We start from the raw sequence: 16190 nt of genomic DNA on the forward strand, positions 1-16190 counted from the left end.
GAACCCAGAAGTGGATGCCACGGAGCATTGCATTGTGTTATTTAATGAAATGTGTAAATGGTGAAAGGATTCTGTGAATATATTGAAATTATATCTCGTTCGAACACCGGAGCTATTAGTTGAGAGTTATTTTAATTATGGCCACTGCAAGGCACGTAGAGAAATTATTTATCAACCCTGTTTTGCAGATGCTGCTTGTCGAGCAAGCCTACTTCCACGGATATGCTAATGGTATGGTATCTTTTCCGTAATGGAGGAGTACAAAGAAGGACGTTGCTTATCGCCACGCCAAGATAAAAAACATTTACGAAAAAACGATTATCTGCCACGGTAAAACGCTGCACAACTGTTTAGCCGTTATCAGAGGTTTAGCCAGCGCGCGGATAAAATACAAAAATGCTTCTGATAATATCACCGGTGAACTGTGTCATCGGAGTAACAATTTATGTGTCCGCCGCTCGAACGATAATAAAACGTCTACCGTGTATGTATTTATAGCGACGACCTGGGGAGCACCGATCAACTTGGAAGATACAAGTACGATTTAAATAAAAGAAACAGACATTTGCAAATAAATACAGGTCATGGTAAGTTGCCCAAAGCCTTAAACATAGAGAATGCTGCAATCTCCGGCTGATCGTTCTTTTCCGCGGAGTAAGAGAGTGATTTTTCTAGAAGATTTCTACTGTAAAATGACTTCAGGAAATTGTGTTATCGAGCGAAACCCCGTCCTTCTGCGTCCAACTTCGAAATCGATTTCAACAGATGGTGTTCCCGTCGTAGGAACGGATTCTGACACGCGAACACGCATTCTAGCGACGCGAACAGTCGATGACGAAGAGGGAAATGACTTTTTGACAACAGAGACTGAGAACCGATTTCGGGGCAAATTCTGTAATCGCGAGCGTTGATACTGTTACTGTTTCGAGGGGTACAGTTTTGTGGCAACGTGAACGAGGAAGAAGGCGGCCTCCAAGATGCGTCGAAACGATCAACTTTCCAACTATTAGCTATTTAATAGCAAAATGAACGAAAATGGACACTTTTAATGAATCATTGATTGAAACGTTACGCGCAAAGGGGCAGCGTCAGATGGCCTTAAATTTAACATGACAATTATTGCTAGGAGTTAATTAATTATAAAGTATTTATGTAATTAGTCCCAAAGTATTTATACGAAACATTCGATGGCATTAATACCCCTTAAACAAACCTTTCCGGTTGAGAAGCAAATGAGATTATCATAGGCCATTAAGCAAGTGTGTATATACGTTAGTGTAAACCTCGAGGGACGTTTCCAAGGAATATATAGAGAATCGGACAGGATGGGATCAGAGCAGAGTTCTCAGGGCGGTACCCAGAATGCTAATGCCAGCAGGGCAAGGACTACGCCTCTTAGACGTGGTAAAAGTGTGCCGAATAGGGAGAGGGTACCAGAAGATACGCCACCAAGATGTACTAGTCCTGGTGCCAGCATTTGTTCGGATTCCGATCTACCATATATATCATACACTGTAAACAGACCTATCGGAGATTCACCGAAGATGACTAATAAACAGTCTCAGTTATACAGAGGGAAGAGTTTGGGAGCTCAAGATATATCGAGGCGTAAAAATAGCTTAAGTTCCAGTAGCTACAGGTAATGTGCTAATATGATTCTTATAGCGAATTCGGTACCTCGCACTGACTCTGCACTTGTGCCAGAGAATGACTTGGATTGGTTGTTTCTGATAGAAACGAAGCTAGCTCTATAAGAATCAACCAATCCAAGTAATTTTTTGGCACCAGTGCAGAGTCATTGCGAGTTACCGAATTCGCTATTATCGACTTCTTCCAACACTGTATTTGTATTATCTTTACATAATTGTAACTATTGGTCACAGGAAAACTACCTCTGATAAGATTCACAACATAGTCGTAGTGAAATCAGCTGCCGCCGATCCCACAGCTGAGAGGGATCCCGATCTGGTGAAACTACAAAGTATTCCAATGTTTCTGCCAATTATGCGTGGCACTCTGAATTTACCTCCAGGCGTCAGGGATCCAGAAGTGCTGGAAAGACTGGATCCCATTGGTCTGTTCAATTTATGCGCACGCTACCAACATCATCTTAATACCAACGCTCAAATGATCGCGGGGGAACAAGCTACTCTATGCATCAATATAGAACCGGAAGTCACCAAGATCCTCAATTTGGCGGTGGAGAGGCAAAAGAAATTTGCTAAATTCGCCGAGCAACTGAACAAAGTGCAGGAGCTTAGTAAACAGCTGACTAAGTGTCATTCTCTTCTCAACCAGACATTAGAGAGTCTGGAAACGCTGAATAATCTTTTACCTATCGAGGAGAGATTAGAACCATTTGTATGGACTACTGGGTAAAATGAATGTTGGAAATGCTAAGAGGCAGCTGCAAAAGCTAAATTCTATCTGAAGCATATTGCACCGGTGCTAAGACAATTTCAATAGATTCGACACGGTACTTGTTAGAAGTTTTTTTATTTTATCCTTCTTATTGTTAGCGATGAATCCTTGCTACCACTCTGCGTCTAAAGACTACTAGTACCTATACATGTCGTGCACAGAAAACACTTCTATATATCTATTTTCGTGTTAACCCTCTAATTGTACGAGAAAAAGAATGTGACGTTTAGTTTGAAAAATACATACAAATTTCCTATGATCAAAATATTGTACATTTTATTAAACAAAAAAAATCGCGATTACAACAAAACGATCCATAGCGTCCATGTGAACACCAGAGAAGAAACAATCCACGTAAAAAGAAGTATACATTTCATGATCTCTGAATGTGTACGTACCCTAGCCATTAGCGCCAGCAGATCGCTCTGCTTTCATTCTTTTGTAGGCTGCTATGACATCGCTTTGATCTCTTTCTAGCTGCCTTCTTTCTCCAACCGGCAAATTCTTACGTTTGCCTGATCTGTCTATGGACGCTGCTTTTCCAGAATCCATTTTCGGCCCCTCGCTCTTTCCCAGCAACGAATGCAGCAATAGACCCTTCTTGCCAGGCTATAACAGAAAAAGGAATATTTTGTTAACGTCTATGTACGAGAAAACACTGAAGATCATCGCGAGTATATGCACCTTCGAGGTACTCGTGCTCTCAGCCGTCTTTGGCCAACTCGTTAATCGAGGTGGTTCATGAGCAATCTCGCCAAATTCAACCTGATCTTTAAAATTTTCGAACTCGTCTACACCTTCCTGCTCCCTCTTTTCCTTTTTCACTCTCAATTTCTCCTTCCTTTTCTGACTTTTTGTCAATCTAATCTCGTCAGAGTTCTTCTTCTTCTTCTTCTTTCTAATGTTTTTATGTTTCGCTCTTAGCATCTCAATCTTATCTAATTCGCTTATGCTGCATTTCGTCAATCCCTGAATGTGCCCAGTTTCTGGGTCCCGCTGCACCTGAACCCCGTACTTCTTCTCGAACGTAGTTTCGTTGACGAAAGCGTGCGTCTCCCTGTCGACCCTGTGCAGGAACTGTTGCTCGCTTTCCCCAGGCCTCTGCTGAAATATAGGAACCACTTTCTCTGGTTTAGCTTTTGGATGCGGAGGTCTGGGGTTCTGCGCACCCACAGATATCAGTGCGCTCTTGCTTTTCTGTTTCTTTATTTTAGCTATCTTTCCCAACTTTATTGCCTCCTTTAGGTTCACCACCCTTTCCAAACTTCTAGGCACCGCTTGCTCGTCCACATCCTTCGGAGGTGCGTTTATCTTCGTTTCCAACCTACAAAACGCGAGGTGCTAACCTATGTAAATAACTCGAGGAAGCCTTATTTAATCCATCACTCACTCTGCCTGTCGCCTCGCCTGTTGCTTGAAAGGATCTTTTACACCCCGATGCTTTTTCCCCGGAATCTTTCGACCCATTTTTTAGCAATAAACAACGAGACGCAACTCTCACGTGGTCGACGGCGTCGTCTGCTGACAGTGCTGACCAGCTGGAACGACGCGCGTTAATGTCGCATGTTTAAAACCGACACTTGAGAAACTATACTTCAGATAATACAATAGACGTATGTATTCGAGAACAATCGCTTCGAAAGGAATAAAACTATTAAAAATGAATACCGAAGCTTTGTATTGATGAAATTCACTCGCACCGAAAGCGCGCGAAAAACAACACGAGCCAAGAATTCAAACACGATAAAGAGCGCCACATTGACGATCAAAGATAGTAACTTTAATGATTTAGTAATTTATAGGCACCTTCTATATACACATATTAATTACAATGCGCCAAAATAGGTGTTAAAGTTAGAAAAGATTTGAATTGTATAACAGCTGTATACATGTGCCTGTCAAATGCATCGCGACCAGAGACATCTAGAAATGACTACAGAGGCATATTTGCAGTGATTCAAGGAGGTTAGAAAACAATCTCCGAGCGTTTATAAAACGTCCGTGTGCCTGATCCGTACGTTCGTTTAATTGTTTACTCATTTACTGTATCAAAAGCTCGCAGTACACGGGGCGAGCACTAACGTCAACAAACTTTCCACGGTTCTGTTACTACATGCGAAATCACTTTTCTCAACGATCAGGTGCATCCGCAAAGAGCAAAGAGGACAAATATGAATATAGTTCGATCGTCCCTTTTAATTGCGAAAAAGCAATCATGCGATTGTCGTGAAATATATTCCGTGTCTAAACGGTGCATCCATGGTACGTGGAGCATTTTATCACCCGAGAAGGGAATCGATAGAAACGAGCCCACGGATACCAGCTCTATAGACGACCTAACAGAACCCACGAACTGCTGCATGTCGGGGTGCACGAATTGCGTGTGGATTCAATACGCGGACAAACTGAGTGCCGCCATCGAGAAGAGCGACGTGGACGTGCAAAAGTTAATCGTAGACAAGGTACAAGACCCCAACATGAAAGCATTCCTCTCGATGGAACTTAGATGGAGAAATATCATTAAGTAACAAAAAGGGCGATTCTGTATATAAACCACTGTATATATGTACATTAGATGCAACCGAATTTTGTATAATAAAGTATAACGATTAACATGTACTCGTTCATATTCAATTTACATTTTTGAACCCCTTCCAAGTCTTGTGCAATCGAAATATATGGAAACGGAAGTGAAGCCACGCTTTCTACGACTACGCCGGATATAGTACAGAAATTTTAAATACCGATATGAGTTGATCTCGAGTGCTGTGTTTTCTACGCGTACGTCCTTCGGTTCTTCGAGGTCACGGGTTTACTTTAACACGTTTTACTCTCGTTAAAATTTCTTTCGAATCTCCACGCGAGACCGCCCGCGTAACGTCGAATTACAAACTAACATGGCGTCTGCTCTGTGCTTCGCGCCTTCTGCCTAGGTGGCACCACTTACACGAAAGAATTTAAACTTTGAATATTCCCACTAATCTGTAATAATAAAAAGAAAACGTTGACTGAGTTCTAAATCGTAATTGATCGCGCATTCTTTTACTGTTTAAATCGTTCATTCTAATTTCCTCTTTGGGGGAAGATAACTAGATTAAAATGCTTATTAATTTGAATGTAACTTCTAAGAGCGCGAAATTGAAGGAATTTTCCAAAATTTTCATTCCTTTGGAAAATTAATCAGTCCTGCTTGCTGCATCAGAATGCAAACTTAGATCCCTTCATCTAACAAATACCTCACCCACATCAGCACCGAATTTCTTCCTAAATTAGAAATTCCAAGTGGTTTGGGTTAGGTCGGGTGAAATTTCGCGGAAGAAATTTACGAAACGAACTCGATCATACCAAAGTTCACGAAACGAGTACAACGGCGCAAGAAGGCGCCACTTTGTGTGTTTTACGTCGTCCGAATTTCCACTGTTGCGCAAAGTGTTTTGATCGCCTTGCTCGCCTCTGGTTTGCAACAGGCCGAGACTTTCACGCATTTTAACGGGGACTAATTAAAAAACAGGTATGCAGCCACGGACAGGAGCTTTCAGCGAGGCGTTTCGACGCTGCTTGTCCCACAGCGTCCCGATAATCGCGCGTATTTCTGCGCACGGTTTACATTACACGCTCGCTTATTTACATTGCATACATATGTATAAAGCCACTTGTGCCGCTTACGCTAGCCGAGAGAATGTGTGACACGTATGGGGCGTGTTGGCGATCGAGAAGGAACATACCTTTCGTTTCTCTACTTATGTTGCCCAGTAACAGATAAATCAAAGAGGAAAGGTTCCAACGAGACAAAAAAAAAAAAGAAATCGTTCGATCGCGATCGTGCATAAATCGATATCACACATACGCGGCAACGCTAAGGACCATCGTCAAGCTTCTAAAAGATTTCCTCCTCCATCTGTGTTTTCGAGACTGTTACAAGTACAAGTACTATTTGCAATAGGTACCTGCATTTACATTAATGGTACAGTGGGACTTCAAAAGCAATGATAACGAAGGAAGAAGTAATACAACATAGAAAGCGCGCATGTAGGAATAAGCTGACGGAGCTTATTGTTTAAAATAGTCGACAGTTTTTGTCACACTTCCTAGAATACTCTCTTGACCTTCCTCGACGCGCTCACAGCGGTAATGACATACGTGGCTATGTAGATTGTTACCGATAAAACGGTAATTATTGTCGCTTGCATGCGCACAAAAATATCGAAATTGTCCCGCGACCAAGAACTTGAAGAGCTTATTTCAAGACTCTAATAATATCCGCATTTTCCCTCGCGAATATTCTGCTGAAACAGCCACCTCTAACACAAAAAGGCAATCCTTTACTACTTCCCAGTCCCCCGGTGAAACTAAATTTCCGAAAACCCTCGAGCTTTACTCGAACAAAGCGACCACGACGAGGAAAATCCAGCGGGAAATAGTATCACCCGTTATTGCAATAAAAAGTTCGTGTCGAAAAGCACGGTGCCCTACAATGGCGCGGCATAATCTTATCTTCGCCCCTGCCCACATGTCAACTGTTTCTGCTGCCTCCGCGGGCGCGCACACTCTCGCGGTACGCTCCTCGACACGCACGCAGAGTCCATTTCCATCGCGTCCGTGCGCCACGTTTTCCCGCACACGCGTCCACTTCTCCACATGGCCCCACATGTCCCTGCACACGGACACCGGCTGCCATTCCTGTGTGAGTGCGTAGACGCCGAGGGCCGTGTGCGTGGATTATTTTCGCTTATGCCGCGGCGCACGCAATCTCAGAAGTGGTTCTCCCGTTGACAGGTTCCGAGCGAGTTTTCGCCGGCCTCGAAGCGGCGACGAGTCTAGAGTGGAGCCCGAGGATCCCGAGGATCCGGAGGACCGTGCACCCTGGGACCGTGGGGGGGCCTGACGCCGCGTGGACACACGACTGGAACGGCGAAGAGGAACGTGACGGGCCCGGCACGCACGCCAGCCGAGTTCTTATGCAACGAGGAAGGTGGACAGGTCGCATGGTCGCGTCGTGGGTGCACGCGCGCGGCTAGCAGTGCGATACGTATGTACGCGAACGGGCGGAGAGACGGAGGAGCGGAGAGACGGGTGAATTATGAATGATTCCCGCAACGAGGAGGATCGCGCGGTCCCGTGTGCCCCGCTGGTGGAAATAGCGTGCAAACCGCGGACGGAAACGCCGCGATACGGACAAACACGCCCGCACCAGCGTCGTGCTGCAGCGTGCTGGCTGATCGGCTCGTGACGAACGGGGAACAGCGGCGTCCTGGTGGGCCGAGACCGAGGAGACGAGGACGCACAGGACCTGTGGATCGAAAAAGTGCTACGGGAGCATTCATGTCCCTGGGATTCGTCGACTCGCGCGGCGAACGAGGAGGCTGAGAGTTCTTCTGAGTGGAGGTTGGTAAACGGGAGGGAGGAAGGATGGTTGAGGAACTTGAGGATCATTTGTGAAAAGGATAATTGTAGCGAAGGGGGAGGAAGAAGCTCTAAAGATCTGTGAGAAGGAAGCATCTCTGCGAGGGGGGATTTCGAGGCAGGAACGTCGTTAATCGCGCGACCATAGCGGTCGATTGATAAGAATGACGAAACGGCACTGGGAATAAATATATAGAACGCGATAGTATGCGCATTTGCGCGAGAAAGCGCGCGGCCGTTGCGTGGTGGCGTGAACGTGGCCGTGGAACTTGGAACGCACGCGTGATTCTCAAGCTGGCTTGATCGCCGTCCCGTGTAATTCGGTGGTTAATCAAGACGCTTAGCGGCGGCCGTGGATGGGCCCCGGTGACCTTGAAACCGTTCCCGCTACCAGGGGGCCACCGATAGAAAGTCGCGCCGGCGATCGGCAAGCAAGAGCCGGGTAAACCGGAACAAAGGGGCTGAGCCGCGGCTAAATCCGTGAGATCAAGGAACCGTAAGTGGCGGATCGTCTCGTGGGAAATCGTAAATTCGAGTGACGTCCGCGCGCGGCGTTCGGCGAACAAGCGCGTGCAGGACCGTTCGAATCTCGCGTCGGATTTACGGCCGGCCTGAGTCGGTCGAGGGGCCCGATTAGAAGCGGGTCGCGGGGAGCAGGAAGCGGATTTCAGCCGAATGGCGCGATACGAGAAGACGCCGCTGGTCGTCGGTTCGCCCGTCACGATCGCCACGGGGGGTCTATAAATACGGCAGGCGAAGGAAGAGACACGGGTGGCATCGAAACATCGTTCAACGAAATGCTCATGACCGAAAAAGGTTCACTCACGAAAAGTACCGACGAGGAATTGGACGATCATTCGACAGCCACCAGCAACGCCACCCCGTTGGACCAGCTACTGGTGAACTCGACTGTTCCTGCGGTCGCGGTCGCGGTCAAAGTGTGCGAGGACTCGGCGGACGAGACCAGCAAGAACAACGGCGGGAAACAGAAGCGCGGCATCCTCAGCAACTTCCAGAGGAGGACCTTCAGCAGGATCAGCTTCAAGGGGGAGACTGGACCTTTACTCAGCAGGTGGATTTCTTTTTCTTTTTTTTTTTTCGCCTTTAAGATTTCACCTCTGCGAACAGGCTTTCATGTTCCTTTGCTGTGTATACCCACCTCGTTTCAGATGAATAGGAAATATACGTGGAGATATTCCGAGCGGATCATTCGGAACAAATGATTATCGTTTGGGATTGTAGGCGGGATATACGCTTTCCAAGTTCACTGATCCTCGAACTTGTTTGTTCGTAAAAATTACGCGCCCTTCTCGGTCTTTCGTAGGTTCAGTGGCAAACTGAATTTTCTTAACACTTGGTCGAACTTAATCAGTGAATTGATGAGTCAATAGAATTGACGAGCTGATAATAGGAATATAAAAAGCACGAGTCCTTCGGAAAAGACAGAACAGCGGATGTGAGTTTCGTGGCTCGAACATGCGGTGTGGGAGGTCTTCCGGATAGAATGAATATCTTTCTCGATATTCTCGCTTGCTTTCGTTGCTTGTAAGTACCTTTGACCGTTGTGTGCAACATTTGTATGGAATAACGTGAATTTATTCGCCCCGACGAGTACAGGTAGGGTGAAAGGGGGTAATGGCGGACACTTAAGCTATAATTGTAATACAACCAAGATATAATGTGATATATTTCTTGAAAATCATTTTTTTATAAACTCAAACTATCAACCTATTTGTAGGATACGAAAATAATTAGTATTATATTGATTTATTCAGTAAAATTACGAGATGCACAAAAGATGTGTGCTGACCGCTATTGTCCACACCTTCCTAACCCACATTTTGCGAGCAATAGAGGTCTACAGGCTGCTACATTTTTTGCACGTGTAACCATCGGCTGAGTCCCATCCACAAAATTCAGAATGGGCCCAGAGGTCACAAGAGATGCATCGAAACCACATTTCATTATCATGGCCAAACTGATAGCAAATAATACACTTGTACACTGTTTTTTCAAAAGTTTCGGAAGTCCAATTGGCTTTTCCAGTTGTTCTAGGACGTATTTTTGCCACATACGGAATAAAATTGCTCCAATGAAAAAAGTTATGTTTATTCTGCACTGGGGAATAATGGTAATCATGTTGCGGGCACTAACGATCAAGCGACCATCATGGCCCGCACATGTTTTCATTGATAAAATTGAAGATTACATATATAAATTAAATATATTTATATTAAATTTCATTCTAATCCTTTGCCTTTACAGTATATCTGTATTTACGTAAAATTGAAATGTATAAAAACTTCAAAATTAGTATTTATCTTGTATTTATATTTATCTTGTATTAAAGCACAAAAAGGCTTATTTTCCTTAGTTGCTTAGCCACGATTAAGGCGAGGTGGTTCGACAATATAATCAATGATGTCGTGGAACGTAAAGAAAAGAAATTGCACATTTCGGACACGCGGTTTTATAATAACAATACTGACCATCATTGCCCGCTGGCCGCGATTGTCCCATTCTCCCCTACCCTTTTACCAGATTATTTCGCGATATCGTCGGGGGATATCATGAATTCTATTCATAGTCACACTATGGAGCCGTTGTCTGTCCAGTTTTATTTTAACGAAAAACAGATATAAAGTCTCTGCGGGTGTTTCGTTACGCAATTTGTTGTTTACGAAGAATTCCCAGCGAAACGGCGCAAGCCTGTCGACTCGGACTGTTTTACTAACAATATGGCTCGACTCTGCAACAATTCCAATTGAACATACAAAAATAACGTATAATTCTATTCCTCGGGCTTGTTATTTCGAACTACGCTCAATTCACCAAAGCTCCATTCACTTAAGCTATCGGTACTCTCGTAGAATACTATTTTCATCCGCGATATCGCTAACGAATGGAAAGAAGCCAGCAGCTTTTAGCATCCAACATTGAAAACGCCTTCTTTATCACAATCGACAAGTTTTTATGATGTGCAAGCCACTCCTTGTTCAGAAACAATACATTCCATTTAAAAACAATTCTTCCCTTGCCTTGCAATCTCCCAGCGGTTGCAATCGCGGAATTCAAGTCAGACAGGAGAAACAAATAATCATTAATCCTTAATTAAACACCCCTTATTAAATTCAACCACGACACCATGAAACAACGTCTGTTTCTATATAGCCAACATAAGGCGAGTCTGACCCGTTATAAGGCGAAAGGTTACTCGCCACTGTGATTCACCGAGGCACTGTCACTAGGAATCGAGACTCGAGAGGAATAATCGTTCGATGTAACGGAGAAAGCCCGTCGAAGTCGCCAAGACGGGAACGAAAGCGAAGAAAGCGAAGCGCTCTAAGTCCGTGAATGGCGCCGCGCGGTTTCCCTGCGGCGCCGTCGAAAATACACGCGTCGTTGAAAACTGGACCACAATACGTGGCTGGCGACCCCGCGAAAATAGCGACGGATCGCTCCCGTTTCCCTGCCGCGATCGGCAGAAATCCCGCTTTTCTGGGCCGAGAATAGAAGCGACTAATTGCGGAAGACGCCTCACAGAGAAGCAGGGATTCCCGACGCCCGACGTCGCGGTCGCTTCGTGTCTACGCACCCACGATACAGACTGTTCTGCCTCGCAGAGGTTAACGTGTACGTTCGAACGTCTCTTAAAGTCTGCTTTGCTTCACTTGCTGCTATTTTGCTGGCTTGCTCCAATGCAATGCTGGCGAACAGGTCGAGAGACTCGGTCGAGTTTCATGGTTTAAGGCTGAAGCTCGAGATGTTTTCATTGAGGATTCTCTGAGCGATTGTAACGAACCTGGGGGTAGAATGAAAGCTTTCAGTAGGGGAGTTATAGTGGAGGTGTGTGGGGATTACGTAGAGTTTGGTATCAGGTTAGTGCGAGATTAAATGCTCTACGGAGAAGGGGGCGTATGATCGAGGGACTGATAATAGTCAGACATAGGTCTACACCTAGTGATCGATTGTTTTAGAGAGACTGATTCCCTAGGATCTAATGATCACGTGTCTGAAACGTGTATTCGCTTGGGCAGCCATTATTGCGCACCACACTCATCGCCTGACACTGCCACCACGAATTTATCAATGAAGGGTACAAGATTACGTGTTCTGCATCCTAGATCGCACGGTTCAACGAGATGGCACAGTACAGCTTCAATGAGCGACCGAGGATCTATGTGCCCTTCCACAGCTACGCATACTGTGTATGTACTTGAAAAGTCTCAACTAAAAAGTCCAATGGAATCACACACCTGCGATCTACACTGCCTCTAACCAATGGCCGCTATTTCCCTCGCGCGCGACTACTCGAGAAAAAAAAGCGACGTCCATTTCACCCCTCGTAAATCACAGTCGTCGATATCGAGCACCCTCTAATCACCAGACAGTCCTGGCGGGAACTTGAAGAATGGTATAAAACCAGCACGTAGATCCATGAGAACGCACCCTGCGGCAAGTTCCCCTCGCTTGCCACAGCCACCGCGTAGATCGCCGCGAAACTGGACGCGGCCGTCCGCGAGGATCGGGTCCAATGATCTGTTTTGGGTCTGGGGCGTCGATCGTCAACGAGGCTCCATCTCTAGCGGGCGCAACGAATCTGGCAGGTCGCGAGCCGTGCCAATCTGGCGTGCAAAGGCAAAAAAGAAAATCGCTCGCCAAGGGTCGAAATTGGATCGCTCAGTGTACACCGAGCCACGGTCCCCTAACGATCCTCGGTTAATTAAACCGCGGCCCCCGGCTACCGCATCGGGCCCCGTTTCGCCAGCCCCGCGCCGCCTCGGGCCTTCTTTTCCGACCATTTCACCCGGTGACGCGACGTTTTTATAAATAGTCCCCTGAAAGTGCGTAAATCAGAACGCGTGACAACAGATACTCGTTTCCCCTTTTCCAAGAGGGCTGATCCCTCGATGATTTAGTAAGCGTACTCGTCGAGCGCTACCGAGGAAATCGAGAGAAAAGAACTGCCAGTGCGGGACGCTCGCGAGTGTTACGCAAAGTCTGTTCCCGACCCGGGGGGTGAAACGGAGTGCACGAGTGTCCCCGGGGAAGGATGGAGCGTGTCTGTGCGGTGAATACCAGCTGAGGCTTCCTTCTGGTCGCAGCGACCCGAGGGGAGGATCGGCGGGACCGTGCGGTGCGGCAGGGTGATACGCGGCGGTCGTGGAGTGACGAGGCGGGATCGTGGATAAACGGATGTGGTGCAAAAGGCTGATCTGGATTTTCCAGTGGCTCTGGACAGGCTGCGATATTTGGCTCTGACGATGCGTTCTTTATTCGCTGCGCCGTTAAGAGCATCCGCTAGAGCAGCGGCCTCGGCCGAGAAAGCTTAAACTTAGACGGCGAAATTCCGGTGCGAGTCGAACCGAAATACATACAACCGTGTTCTAAGCGCAGCTACGATCGGCTCTATTGTTCGGGCCATCTTTCCCTCGCGGATCCTCCGTACCTTTTCCACCTATGTATTTACATATTTAGACAGCGCCGCGAGTAGTTGCAACCCTAAATAGAGCAGCGCGGACCACGTGTCGGTTGGATTCGCAAGCATTTATTTTTACGATCGCGCACTGTACGATAAGGGGAGACTGCAGGAAGGCCTACGCGCAATCGATGCCCTCGCGCCCCCTGCCATGCGTGCCAATACCGCGAAAAATCGCAAGATCGTCCGTGTGGCGGTCCAGTGAACAGGCACCGAGCAGGGACCAGGCGTGCGAACGATCCCGAGGGTCGATCGATGTGTAGCCAGTGAAATGGATGGTTCCACGTCGAAGACGCTCTCACCGAGTTCTTCAGGCTCCGGGAAGGTCCACTTGGGCGAGGGGATGGCTCTGTCCGGCCTGCGGAGGGCGCTCTCTCAAGTCTCCATGCTGGTCGTGAAGGCGACCACCTCGGGCGAAACTGCGTGGAGGGAGGAACTGCAGAAGTATGCCGCTTTTTTCCCCCGCACTATTTTGCGCACAGGGAAACGATCGCTTAAATGCCTCGTCGAAGCGGCTAGTAATTACTTCAATTGAATCTGTATTTCCAAACGGGACTCGTAAAACTTCCCACGAATTACGCAACGAATTGGCGAATGCCGGGGAACCTGGCGAAAATTCCACATCTCCGGACTGTGGTTTCATTGAGACTACTGTCTTTTCGATGAAGCGGTACAGGATGATCGCTGTAACGCTTCAAGGCGGAAGTCTCCGAATCAAGGACAACTTCCATCGGCTGGCGAGTTAATCTCGCTCGTCTTATCTCCACGCGGCATTCTTTAAACAACAATCTCTCCGTACGGTTTATGTCATTAGCTTTATTGCGGCTAGTTGCCCATAATCACGGCCACTTTCTCGTCTGCTCTGAATCGCTCTGTTTTACTAGCCGCGTGGGCAGGCCTTTCGAAATAGCCTTTCTGCAGAGCATGTTTCCTAACCGGTGGTTTTGCTGATTATTTAACCGCGATAATATCCTGTTCCGTGGACGACTTGGTCCTTGGAGACTCGGAGGTTTCATTAAGTCCTGTAGCTTGGAAATTCTTATTAGCTCTTATCACTGGTCGAAGCCTCTGCAAGCTTGGCATAGAACGAAAATCAAAAGAGAAGGAGAAATACAAGCGACCAGAAGACAATATACAGAGGCGGTGAATAGAAAATTAAAAAAAGAAAACTTTAAGTGTTACGGTGATATCACTCGCCTATTCTAGCAATTCCTCGTCCATAGAATTTAAAGTACAACTCTAGCCGACGGAGCTGCCTTATTTTTCTTACCGTTCGCAGTTAAAGCTTCCGTTTTATCGCTACTGTAACCGCTCTTAACGATTGATTCCCTACGGATCGCAAAGCTCGAAACCAGCGTTCCCGAAAGCGCGTTCGCGCTAAAGCAGACACGTTCCACGCGGAGGAGAATCCCTCGCTAACCGCCACGACATTTTCCAGCTTCGCTGATCGCGGCCTCCCGAACAGGTGTGGAAGTCGTAATCTATTTTCATCTCGGGTCAATATGTCAGGGTTGAACGATGCGAAACCACACGAATTTAGAACGTCGTTTGCCAGGCGAACGAACCAAGCCAAATCGAACCGCGGTCTAGGTCCCTTCGAAAAACCGACCGACTCTGCTTCCCTTCCGAACCATCCGCCACCCATCAAACGTCCAGGTCGCTGCCCACTTCTTTCCAACCTCCCATCATCGAAATCGAAGCCATCGGAAGCATAAGAAGTTCGTCAAACCTCGATCTTTCTCGCGAAAAATCACCGCGCGCTCAGGGATCCATGGGGAACTGGCAGAACGACGAGTGGAGGAGCGAGGGACGTTCCTCCCAGCTCGCTTAGGATAACGAAGCGAGCGGACCTTGCGTCGTCGCGCTTTCAAGGCGAATATACCGCGGCTGGTTTACGTTCGCGGCCAACGCGCGTGTCCGTCGTCGAGAATCGGGGAGAGGATCATCTACTGGGGGCTAAGCCGAGGAGAGACAAGTTCAAAGAGACCACGGACCCCTGCACTCTGCCAACAACTTTAGCGCCTCCGATACGAGGCTTGTAATAATCCGTGGCTGCGCAACACTGTCTGCGAACAGCGCAGCCGTTTCTAATCTCGATCGTCTGGCTTTACGAATTTTCGGAGCCACTCGCCGTCGGATTATTTCGGGCGGGTGTCGGTCAGACGGCGGCCACTGTGTCGTCTGGCACGGTATCCGAGCGGTACTGGAGCTTCCAACGTCACCGGGAACCTCTAGATACCGACAAGTGTTTTCGTCTCGCAGCAGTTTCGAGGAAATTGCGTGGGAATTTCGTGGACCAGCGAGGAAACTTTGAACACGGGATTTAGCAATATTATAGGGGTTGAATTGAGTCGGAATTGGAAGACTGCGGTCTTATCAGATCTATAATACAGATTTCAGGAATTTGGAGATGTAAGTGAAGCCTCAGAGTCATGGATGATTATTGATTATTTCTTATTCCCGATGCGAGCCAATTAATCCTTCATAGGTGTCGTTCGTGCTAGGTCGTTCGCACTTCGATCCGTGATGGAAACACAGTTTTTCATCGAGCGATCTTTGAACGAAGGAGTGACTGTCTTTTTACTCGAAATTGCGAGATTTCGTGGGGAATTAAATTTGATGGGCTTCGAAGGGTTGGTCGTCCTTTTTGGGGGTCGCCTATCTAGTTTCTTAATCTTATCAAGTGAACATCCCCTAAATTTGCTTTCTCGATGTAGCCACGAAAAGGTTGGCCAGAAAATTAATAGGGCTCGACTGGGAGCGCCTAGCAGCTTCTCCAAACATTTCTATAACACGGCTAACGTCAGTGACCCAGATAAACGGGATCGACCAAATATTTGGACAACTCATGTTTCGCAATAAGTTATTTTCATGTTCGCGGGAAATC

At 47.0% G+C, this 16190-nt stretch overlaps 3 protein-coding genes across 13 annotated transcripts in view; 2 read left to right on the top strand and 1 right to left on the bottom strand.

The window, feature by feature from the left end:
• Positions 1 to 5568, bottom strand: part of LOC143375278 (coiled-coil domain-containing protein 137) — a 53721-nt gene extending 48153 nt beyond the window's left edge. For 2 of the 4 annotated variants that reach the window (XR_013086863.1, XR_013086862.1), the window contains exons 1-3: positions 3812 to 4671; positions 3106 to 3745; positions 2820 to 3030 (exon numbers count right to left, since the gene is read on the bottom strand). Coding sequence is in view for 1 of the 4 variants with exons in the window: in XM_076824235.1 (XP_076680350.1) it covers positions 2821 to 3030; positions 3106 to 3745; positions 3812 to 3888 (927 nt within the window). In the remaining 3 variants the exon portion in view is untranslated. Of the gene's footprint in view, positions 1 to 2670; positions 3031 to 3105; positions 3746 to 3811; positions 4672 to 5165 lie in introns of those variants that run through there. The other 2 variants (XR_013086861.1, XM_076824235.1) reach the window with 2 other exon arrangements.
• Borcs5 (BLOC-1 related complex subunit 5) lies at positions 745 to 2686 on the top strand. The gene is made up of 2 exons (XM_076824236.1): positions 745 to 1639; positions 1884 to 2686. The coding sequence occupies exons 1-2, from the start codon at positions 1326 to 1328 to the stop codon at positions 2377 to 2379; spliced, it is 810 nt and encodes a 269-aa protein (XP_076680351.1). The 5' UTR covers positions 745 to 1325; the 3' UTR covers positions 2380 to 2686.
• Positions 5569 to 7167: 1599 nt separating the features above from the next.
• LOC143375277 (ATP-sensitive inward rectifier potassium channel 12) overlaps positions 7168 to 16190 on the top strand; it is a 42031-nt gene continuing 33008 nt past the window's right edge. For 6 of the 8 annotated variants that reach the window (XM_076824231.1, XM_076824229.1, XM_076824228.1 and 3 more), the window contains exon 1: positions 7168 to 8896. In XM_076824231.1, coding sequence (XP_076680346.1) covers positions 8622 to 8896 — 275 coding nt within the window. In that variant the 5' untranslated portion in view covers positions 7168 to 8621. The other 2 variants (XM_076824234.1, XM_076824233.1) reach the window with 2 other exon arrangements.

The sequence above is a fragment of the Andrena cerasifolii genome, chromosome 12 (assembly GCF_050908995.1).
Source record: "Andrena cerasifolii isolate SP2316 chromosome 12, iyAndCera1_principal, whole genome shotgun sequence".
Classification (NCBI taxonomy): Eukaryota; Metazoa; Arthropoda; class Insecta; order Hymenoptera; family Andrenidae; genus Andrena; species Andrena cerasifolii.